Raw genomic sequence first — 10,980 nt, forward strand, 5'->3', positions numbered from 1 at the left:
CGAGCACGGACCCAGAGTGATCAAACGTCCCTTGCATGGAAATTCTTTCATTCCTGGAATCATCCTTGTGAACCTCCTCTGGACCCTCTCAAATGCGAGCATATCTTTTTCTCAGATGCGGGGCCCAAAAATGCCCATAATTCTCATGGTGAGGGGCCACAGGTGTCTTATAAAGCCAAGACCGACACCTGCGGAACACCACTAGTTACTGGCAGCCAGCCAGAAAATGAACCTTTTTATTCCCACTCGTTCTCCTACCGTATTACACGTTCTCTCACTCGAACCACATTAGTACCTTTCCTGTAATATCATTGACTCTTAAATTGCTAAGCAGATTCATGTGTGGCACCTTGTCAAATGAAATCTGAAAGTCCGAAAATGCAGCATCCACTGCAGCCCCTTTATCTATCCTAATTGTAATCTCCTCAAAGAATTTCAACAGGTTCGTCAGGCAGGATTTCCCTGAAGGAAGCGATGCTGACTTTACACTACCTTGCTCTGTTTCACGAAGTACTCCATCACCTCATCCTTAACAATTGACTCGAACATCTTCCCAACCACTGAGGTCAGGCTAACTGGTCTATAATTTTCTTTATGCTGCCTTCCTCCTTTCTAAAAGCGTGGTGTAGCATTTGCTATTTTCCAGTCCTCTGGCACCACGCCGAAGTCCAGGTTTCTTTCCAGTGCCACCACAAACTCTCGCGCTCCCTCTTTCAGGACCGCAGGGCGCAGTTCCTCTGGTTCGTGTGAATTGTACAACTTTAGGTCTCTCTGTCTTTTGAGCACCTTCTCTCTTGTTACAGTAACTTTTATTCTTTCACACATTACAGCATCAGGCATTCTGCTAGTGTCTTCCACTGTGACTGCTTTCAAGTTTGAGCATCTGTTCACTTTTGGAATGTACTGTATGTGCCCTGCGCCTTCCTCATTTTCTGCAGCAGAGAAGGCAGAGAAGGTACAGAGAGAGAGAGAGAGAGAGAGAGAGAGAGAGAGAGAGAGAGAGGCATTGCATGAAAAGGGAAGCTTGAGCTCGCCACGGGTAGAAGAAGACTAGAAAACCCAGTGGAGGGAACGAGTTTGGAGGGGAGCTGTTGACGCTACGTGGAGGGAGGGGGCTGACTCACTTCGGTGGGGTTAGGTGTTTATCCTGGGGCCGTGGTTTCTCGCAGAGAGGGCGTCTGTAGCCCGGCGATGAGCAAGAGCAGTGGGAGCGTCCGACGCGCAAAACAGAATCCAGCCAGGGGGATGCAAATCTCCAGGAAAACAGAAGCTCTGTGTGAGTGACACAAATCTCTTTGATATTCCTTACACACGCCGTCCTTCTTTACTTCCGTCCTTCCATTCCATTCCTCTCTCAACCCCTTCCGACTACTTTCGCTCCATCGTCTACATTCCTTCTCCCTCATCCCTCCCTTCCTGCACTCCTCTTTCTTCTCCGTACCACACTCTCTATCCTCCCTCTTCTCTCCGCTCCCTCCCATTCTATATCTCTCTCCCTCTCTCTCCTCCCTATCCACGCCCCGCTTTTCTTCCTCTCTCTCCCAATATCCCCCCCATTTCTCTACCCATCTCCGTCGTCCCCTCCCGTTTCCCCATCCCCATCACTCCCTTCTTCGCCACCCCTCTCAGAACACTCCCTCTCCTCTCATGTCCTCTACCTACTCAGTCCACCGTCACCCACTTAAATCTCTTCAGCGACCCCTAGTCTCCTGCTCTTCTCTCCCTCCCCCTCTTTCACCCCACTCTCACTGCTGCTCCCCCCTCCACTCTTATCTTTCTCGACAACCCTCTCGCACAAACTCCACCCACACTTCCCGCAACACACTGCTCTCGGTCCCTCTTTGCATCAGCTGCTCATCTGCTGTTTACTGGTGTCGGTCTGACTCACTTGTCAGCACGGGTTTCTTCTGACCGCGGTTGCTTCCCCTTTCTGAGTTTAGTGATACAGAGAATCGGCGTCAGGGTGGACGACAGCGTGACTTACATGAATATGAAGCTCACAAAAGCGGACGCACGGTCTCCTTCCCGAGGTGAGTGGGGCAGAAGGTTGGAGGGAGGGAGTTTCAACCTGCATCCGACCCAGAGGGCGTGTGATGGGATAGTGTGGAAGTAGCGTCACATTGCGTCTGACCCTAGGGGGTTGTGACTTTTCAGTGCGGAGGGAGCTCACATTGTTTCTGACTCCGGCATTCTGTGAAGAGACGATCTGCAGGGAGATTCAGTCTTTTCTGAACCCCAGCGTGTGTGATGAGACAGTGTGGAAGCAGGCTCACCATATGTCTCACACCAAGAGTGTGTGATGGGGCAATGATGAAGGAGTTTCACTTTGTGTCTGAATCCCCGTGTGTGACATGGGGTAGTGTGGAAGGAGCTTCACTCTGTGTCTGACCCAGAGAGTGTGTGATGAGACGGTATGTAGGGAGCTGCACTCTGTGTCTGATCCAGGTACTGTGTGATGGGACGGTATGTAGGGAGATTCACTCTGTGTCTGATCCCAGGACCGTGTGATGGGACGGTATGTAGGTAGACTCACTCTGTGTCTGTTCCCGGGACTGTGTGATGGATTATTGAGATGGAGCGTCACTGAATTCATAATTCCAGGAGTGTGTAATGGGATTATATGGGGGGCGGGGGAAAGTCTCGCTCTGTCTGTTACTCACAGTCGTATCCCTGAGGGTTTTGGCGTTTAAACGGACTCCAATCAGAGATCGGGAGCAAGAAATTTGTCACTGACACGTTCTGTTCCCAAGGCTCCAATCTGAACAGCTTTTCTGTGGCCTCCAGTCTCCTCCCCTTCCTTCCCCTTCCCTTAGCACACAATTCCTTCTCTGTGATTCTTAACTGTGTGAGAGAGTAGCCGGAGGTCCGGCTCCATATTCGTACCAAAAACATCGGTTTTTATAGGAAGGCAGTTATACAAAGTGAGTTCAGTGATTCAGGTTTTAAATTGAAGGACAGGGCCAGTACCCGTCCCAGTGAGGCCAGACATAGGAAGACAGTACAGGTTAGCGCGCGGCTGAAAAATAGGTGCAGGTGCGATGGCTTCAAAATTTGGTACATTGTGATTTTTCAAAGGAAGGTGGGATCTGTACAGAAGAGATAGAAGACAGTTTACACCTAAGCTGGAGAGGAACGAATATCCCGGCGGGAATGGTTGTCGATACTGCGCATGACGGTTTTGGGCAGTGTTGTTAAACTCGGGTTGCAGGGGAATGGGATTCAGAGTTCCAGAGCAGACAGCGGAGTCGAAATGGAGACAGATGGTGTTAAGACCCCAGGGGAAGGCTGGAATTAATCTGTGGAGCATGTTGCGACTGGAGTCCTGATCTGTGTATATTTCGGGTTTCCCTATTGTCAGACATCAAGAAGCGGAAGGAATTGAAGGAGGAGGGGTGAAATTACTAGGTATGGAGTGAGCCACCCTCTGCGTCTGAGTCAGACAGAAAGATGGTTTTGGCGACTCCAAGCAGAGCTCAGGAGCCAGGTAAATGTCACTCACACGGGTTGGCGAGTGCACATTAAAAAACAACGATTTGCGGAAGTTTCGGAGTGAGGAAAGTCAGGTCTCTGGTACTGAGCATGGTTTTGTGCCTCAGAAGGAAAGCAGGGAGAGGAAGATGAGAAAACTGTAGAGAAAGGGGCTTCTGATATTTGTTTCTTTGGGTTCACTTCCAAAGAAGTTACAACCGGTACTGAAGAGACCGTTTCGCTTCAATACAAGTTGCATTCAACGATTCATGAATACCCATGATTACAGCGAAACTGGTCTGGGTTATTGCAGGACAAAAGTTCACAACACAAAACCAAAGGTCACACACGGCACAAACTACAGATAAAATGTAGAAGATAGAAAGATAACAAGCGGATGTAGAATGTCAGGAAAAGCATTCATGCAATATCTGAGTTTTTCATATAGATTCCATATGTATCTCGGGCTAAGGGGCGAGCTGATGCAGGTACATATCATTACGAGAGACAGAGATGGATCAGGCAACCGGTGCATTTCTCCCACAGAGAGAAATGTATAATACCGCGGAATGGAAGGTGAGAGGGTATATCTTTATGGGAGATATGAGAGGCAGGAATTTGTTTACACAGACAGCGTGGGTGACTGGAAAGTGCTGCCAGGGGTGGTGGTGAAGGCGATACGATGGAGGCGTTTAATTGGCTCTTTGACGGGCATGTGGATGTGCAGGGATTGGAAGCAGTTGGACATTGTGTCGGTAAAAACGAGTTAGGTATAAATTATAATTTGTTCAGCAAATATTTTGGGCCGAAGAGTCTGTAATGTTCTGTTATGTACGCTCTCTGCTCTGCATGAGGGAAAGAGGGTGATTTGAACTCAGGGGGTGGGGAGAGCAGGAGTGGGGGAGATCAGAGAATATGACGATAGATTGACAATGGCAAGGAACGATTTTTCCACAGACGACATGGGCATTGAACGCCCCACAAGAAGAGACAGATTAGATTCAAGCATATGGCTAATCTGCGTTTTAACAACGACCCTAGTTCTCACGGGTATCTGCTGGAGGATTCATGGTGAGCTGAACAACGGTCGGAACGGCAAAACCGCAGAGAATAAAAATGGACACTGTGACAGCGACATATTCCCAACATTTCCCAGAAACACCCTTTACGGTGATATCAAAGCGCCCTTCACTGTGGTACTGACGGGAATCTCAGCATGACCACGACACGTCACCTACCGTGACACCGACACAACGCCCACCAACACATTCCTCACCATAATACCGATATATCCCTCAAACTGATGCCAACACATAACATAATGTAATCACGATTCACTGTAACACTGAAACGACTCTAGTGGCACCGACAGGTCACGCAACGTTGTCACATTCCTCAGTGTGACACAGACACGTCCATCGCTTTGAAACCGACTCATCTCTTATCATGACAGTAACAGCCGATCCACTGAAACACCGTCATAACACTCGCCGAAACACCGCACACTGACACCGACACCGACACGCCCTTCACCGTGACACTGACACACCGCTGAGTGTGACACCTGCAGCTTCCTCAACGTGACCCGTCCAGCTCCGCATCGTGACAAAGACTCAGAAGGCACTCGAACGCACTCAGTGAGGCAATTACCCAAAACTGACCCTCACACAGGCAAACTCCTCACCGTGATACCGACACCTAAATTCACAAATGCACAGACATAGTCCTCTCCATGACGCCGACACACACCTGAGCGTGACACTCTCACACACACCGCGGCCATGACATGCCTGTCACGGTGACACAGACATGCTCCTCTCAATGAGACCAGCACCCACACATTGTAAAGATACTCCATTCACCGTGACACCACCGGACCCCTCAGTCTGAAATTACCCTCACTCTGACATTTCCCTCGGCGTGACGTCCAGATACACTTCATTCTGACCCGGCACCCCTCTCGCCGAGGCACAGAAACAACTGTCACAGTGACACCGACACGTTCCTCACAGCAACTCGAACATGCCCCGCTCGATACTGACGCAGACCCCACTGTAGCAACAAAATCTGCACCGGGACATTGATATATCCCTCAGCGTGACACAGACACGCCCCTCAATGTGGCGCCGACGCCCCTCACTGCGCCATTAGCACATCCATCACTGCGACACCCTTCACCGTGACACTGACACATCACTCTCTGTGACTCGTTCGGTAGCGTGACGCTGATTCACGTGTCACTGTAAAAGCTAAACATCCTTCACCATCTTTTTCAGTATCACAGATTCGTCAGTCTATGATCACCTCCGACCGAAACTACCACGAGTTAATCTCAACCCTGAAATCCAAGATATCTGAGATCTCCCTCCTGGATCCCTCTCAGCGAACTTGTCTCAAGAGTCTTTCTGCGATCAGCTCTGATGTGTCTGTTCTTGAACGAATGCACACTGATCTCCGTCACCTGTTCACTGAGATGGAAACGAAGTTCAGATCTGTCAACGAGACCAAGGCTCAAATTTGTGAATTGCTGACCAACAGAAGAGGTGAGGCATCATACCCCTCTTTAACCCCGTCATCATCACAGGACAGGCATAGAGAGTGGACGCGGCACTCTGTGCTTGACATCAGGGGTGTGTGAAGAGATGGTATGGAAGGAGATTCCCTCTGTTTTTGTCCCGGTGTGTGTGTGTGTGTGAAGGTGCTGCGTGGAGGAAGTTTCCCTCTACCACTGAACCCACGAGCGTGTGACGGGACAGTGTGGAGGTGGATTCACTATGTGTCTGACCACGGGATTGTGAGACGTAACATTACAGCTTCACTCTCTGTCTGACTCCGGAAATCTCTGATGTGACAGTATGGATCGAGCTTCACTCTGTGTCGGGCAGGCGGATTGTATGATCGGACAGGGCCCAGAGAGCTTTATCCCATGTCTCACCTTGAACGGCTTTATGGTTCCATGCACAGAGAGTTCCACTCTGAATCTGGGATGAGTGATCGGACGTTTCAGAGGGGGCTTCACTCTGCGACTGAATCCGGGAGTGTGTTGTGTGATGCGATCGTGGAGGAAGAGCTTAAGTCTGTGTCTGAATCTGGGAGTGAGTGATGGGACGTTACAGAGGGTGCTTCACTCTGTGTCTGAATCAGGGAGTTTGTGATGGGACGGTGCGAGTGGAGCTTCACTCTGTGTCTGACTCCCGGAGTGTGTAATGAGATTGTCGAGAGGGAGCGTCTGCGTCTGAATTCGGGAGTGTGTCATTGGACTATGCAGAGGGAGATTCACTCTGTGACTGAATCAGGGAGTGTGTGATGGGAAGGTGTGAATGGAGCTTCACTGTGTGTCTGACTCCAGGAGTGTGTGATTGGACTATGCAGAGGGGCGTTTTACTTTATGTGACACCGGATTGTGTGATTGAATGTAATGGAGAGAGGTTGTCCCCGTGAGTGTGCCATTGGAAGGTGTGGGCGGTGTGGAGGGAGACTCACTCTGTGTCTGACCCCGGGAGTGTGTGATGGGACGGTGTGGAGGGAGATTCACTCTGTGTCTGACCCCGGGAGTGTGTGATGGGACGGTGTGGAGGGAGATTCACTCTGTGTCTGACCCCGGGAGTGTGTGATGGGACGGTGTGGAGGGAGATTCACTCTGTGTCTGACCCCGGGAGTGTGTGATGGGACGGTGTGGAGGGAGATTCACTCTGTGTCTGACCCCGGGAGTGTGTGATGGGACGGTGTGGAGGGAGATTCACTCTGTGTCTGACCCCGGGAGTGTGTGATGTGACGGTGTGGAGGGAGATTCAGTCTGTGTCTGACCCCGGGAGTGTGTGATGGGACGGTGCGGAGGGAGATTCACTCTGTGTCTGACCCCCAGAGTGTGTGACGGGACGGTGTGGAGGGAGATTCACTCTGTGTCTGACCCCGGGAGTGTGTGATGGGACGGTGTGGAGGGAGATTCACTCTGTGTGTCTGACCCCGGGAGTGTGTGATGTGACGGTGTGGAGGGAGATTCAGTCTGTGTCTGACCCCGGGAGTGTGTGATGGGACGGTGTGGAGGGAGATTCACTCTGTGTCTGACCCCGGGAGTGTGTGATGGGACGGTGTGGAGGGAGATTCACTCTGTGTCTGCCCCGGGAGTGTGCAATGGGACGGTGCGGAGGGAGATTGACTTTTTCTGATCCCAGTCGGCGCAACGGGATTAATGGACGAAGATTCACTGTTTCTTGTTCCTGAGTTTCAGAGCAAACGTGTCCCCAGTACTGGACCGAAAAGGAAGGCTGGTGTTATTTTATATCCACGTCCGTAAAATCTTATGATGGAGCGAGGGAACATTGTTCAAAATTTGATGCAAGGCTCCTGGAAATAAATTCAAACGTGGAAAAGGTATGTTTTACCGTGGGAAGAGATATCTACAATAAAGAACTCCCGTGGTGTGACGCACAGTGGAGTTTCCTTCACACCATCTCACCACACACTCTTGGTATGAGACACAGTGTGAAGCTCCTTCCACAACGTCCCGTCACAAACTTCCAGGGTCAGAGACCGTGAATCTCCCTCAACACTGTTGCATCAAAGACTACTGGGATCGGAAACAAAGTGAAGCTCCCTACACACCGTCCCGTCCACACTCCCGTGGTCAGTCACCGTGAAGCTCACTCAACGCCGTTCCATCACATACTCCCGGGATGAGACACAGAGTGAATCTCTTTCCGGACCGTCCCATCACACACTCCCGGGGTCACACACAGAGTGAATCTCCCTGCACACCGTCCCATCACACACTCCCGGGGTCAGGCACAGAGTAAAGATCCCTCCACACCGTCCCATCACACACTCCCGTGGTCGGACACAGAGTGAATCTCCCTCCTCACCGTCCCATCGCATACTCCCGTGGTCGGACACAGAGTGAATCTCCCTCCACACCGTCCCATCACACACTCCCGTGGTCAGGCACTGGGTGATTTCCCCTCTGTACCGTCCCTTCACATGGACAGGCATTGAGTGGGTCTGGTTCTAAACATTAATGAAGGGATTTAATTTAACAGAATTTTGTTTCCAATGACATCATTCGATACACAGCGTACTGGATTGGAAAATGCGCAAACAAGTGAGCTTTGGACTGTTGCTGGCTTGTGGTCTGTGAGTGCGTCAGTGCGGTTAGTTGGCTGACTGACACAGCGTTGTCGAGAGAGGGCTGTGCAGTGAGATTAATTTGGGAAATGACTCGGGATTTTAGGGGGAGAGCAGTGCAGTGGGATTCATACGGTGATGTACTCGGGGCTGTGGGAAGAGCAGGGTATCATGGGATTAGTTCAGAGACTGACATGGGGCTGTGGGGAGATGAGTCGGATTAGTTTGGCGACGGTCACCGGTTGTCTGCTGACTCTGTTGAAATTGTTTTAACCTCTGATAGGAACGTCGCCTCTTATCTTCTGTACAAGCTGAACTATGGATGGGTCACCTGCAGTAACTGCGACTCGTACGCATGGAGTTACGATTGCAAAGGTGAATACAGATTCATCTGCGAGAAGTCTGCATATTTATACCCAGATATTCCTGAAGAGATCCAAGGTCTCTGTCAACAGCCTGTCGGGCCGACTTCAATCAAGTGACTACACCCTTCTTCTCCCCATTCAATCTACCCCACTCTGAAACCCTCATAATTTCATCCCCTCTCACCCTCTCTGCCCCTCCCTGCTACCCTATTCTCCTCCTCTACTCGCATCCACATTGTCCCCAGTACTCCCCCTCTCCCCATCTGAACTACTCTTCTCCCCTCCAGGCCCCACTCTCTCCTTCTTTCCCCATTTATTCCCCCTTTCCACCCGTCTTCTCTCTCTGCCCTTTTTATTCCCAACTAATTCCGCTTCTGCCCCTTCCTCTCCACCTCGGACCCCATTTTCCGCCTCTCCTCTCTCGGTTCCCTCCACCCACTCTCGCCTCAATTCTGTGCGCACTGACCCTCAGTTCACCAACCCAGGGGGAAAAGATTGTGCACATTCACCCTATCTGTGCCTCTCCTGGCTTCATACTTACGCTCCAAGGAGCAAAGTCCGATCCTTCTTGCCTTCTCTCCATAACCCAGACCCTCGAGTCCCGGCAACATCCCCGTGAATCTCCCTTTGCACTCTTTCCAGCTCAGTGGCATCTTCCCTACAGTAGCGCGACCAGAACTGAACACCGAACTCACAGCGCGACCTCACCGACCTTTTGTACAACCACAACGTGACCTCAGTACGGTGCAAAGATGTAAAAATCACGAAAATTGGTAACATTAATAAATACTGCAAAGCAGTGATTACCGAGAGAGTGTTAAAGTGTTCAGGAAGCGTTCTCAATCTGATGGCGGAAGGGAAGCAACTGCTTGTAAATTGTTGAGTTTCCCGGCTCCTGTAACCCTCCCCGATGGTACCGATGAGCACAGGGCAATTCCCGGCGGGAGATGGTTCTCGCTGATGGATGCGGTCTTCCCGAAGCATTCCTTCTTCAACGTGTCCACGATGGAGGAGAGGGTTGCGTCCGTGATGGAGCTGGCTGAGTCCAGAACCTTCTATGGTCTATGGCGACCCTCTGCGTTGCAGCGTCCAAACCAGGCGGCCATGCGACAAGCCAGAATGCTCGACACCGTACAGCCGTAGAAATGTGCGAGTCTGGTATGATGTTAAAACCACTATCTTTATTGGTAACTACTTATAATGTAGTAACTTTAACAAGATAAACAAAAGTTAACGGTGTTATGTGTAGACAAGTGTGTAAACCCAACTATTGAGTTTGGGGGAAAAGGCTTAGCGTCTTTAGATGGAAAAGCAGGAATGTTCAGTAATCCACGAAATAAATTATTGGGGAGAGACATTTGTAATCCAAGGTAAAACGTAGAGAAAAGGTAAGTACAAAATATTCCACAGGGTTCACGCTGGTAAAACCAGATAACAGTCGCCGTACGTCTTGTCCGACGTGTCTTTCCAAATGCACATAGGAATTATTACCGATAGTGATCTGTCACGGGAATATCGTTTTCCAGCGGTTACCACACAGCATACCCAGGCAACCTAAAATCCACTGCTATAGATCCTACGAAATGACCATCATACATTCATTGTGCACTGTGTGCCGATGTTTAAAAGATCCTTCTGGGCACAGGAGATTTCCAAGGCTCAGCTGCGACAAGCTGAAGGTACCAGGGTCCCCACCCTTTCCCTTTCTCTATTACGACTGAAGGTCTCTCTCTCTCACTGTGTTTAATCTGCACAAACCAGGGCAGCCAGTGACTGACGTCATAAACCCGCCTCCTTCAGGCGCTCTTAAAGCGATAAACAGAGTCAATGAAACCTGCGGGTTCGTAACAACACCGACCCATAACACACTGATAGGGTCAGACACAGAGCGAAGCTCCCTCCACACTGTCCCATCACACACTCCCGGGGTCAGACACAGAGTGAATCTCCCTCCACACCGTCCCATCACACACTCCCGGGTTCAGACACAGAGTGAATCTCCCTCCGCACCGTCCCATCACACACT

At 50.5% G+C, this 10,980-nt stretch overlaps 1 protein-coding gene across 1 annotated transcript; it reads left to right on the top strand.

Moving 5' to 3' along the window:
* Positions 1 to 1,191: 1,191 nt before the first annotated feature.
* Positions 1,192 to 9,723, top strand: LOC140208129 (C-type lectin domain family 10 member A-like). The gene is made up of 6 exons (XM_072276612.1): positions 1,192 to 1,276; positions 1,941 to 2,030; positions 4,426 to 4,539; positions 5,745 to 6,011; positions 7,700 to 7,842; positions 8,873 to 9,723. Exons 1-6 carry the CDS (start codon positions 1,192 to 1,194, stop codon positions 8,927 to 8,929), a joined length of 756 nt encoding a protein of 251 aa, XP_072132713.1. The 3' UTR covers positions 8,930 to 9,723.
* The last annotated feature ends 1,257 nt before the right edge of the window (positions 9,724 to 10,980 follow it).

Source organism: Mobula birostris, chromosome 13 (assembly GCF_030028105.1).
Source record: "Mobula birostris isolate sMobBir1 chromosome 13, sMobBir1.hap1, whole genome shotgun sequence".
Taxonomy (NCBI): domain Eukaryota; kingdom Metazoa; phylum Chordata; class Chondrichthyes; order Myliobatiformes; family Myliobatidae; genus Mobula; species Mobula birostris.

Excerpts from the sequence above, each read along its gene's own strand:
- LOC140208129 (XM_072276612.1), top strand. The coding sequence starts at position 1,192 with ATGAGCAAGAGCAGTGGGAGCGTCCGACGCGCAAAACAGAATCCAGCC. Across the intron at positions 1,277-1,940 it reads CAGGAAAACAGAAGCTCTGT|TGATACAGAGAATCGGCGTC; the intron begins GTGAGTGACACA and ends TTCTGAGTTTAG. Across the intron at positions 4,540-5,744 it reads TATCTGCTGGAGGATTCATG|TATCACAGATTCGTCAGTCT; the intron begins GTGAGCTGAACA and ends CATCTTTTTCAG.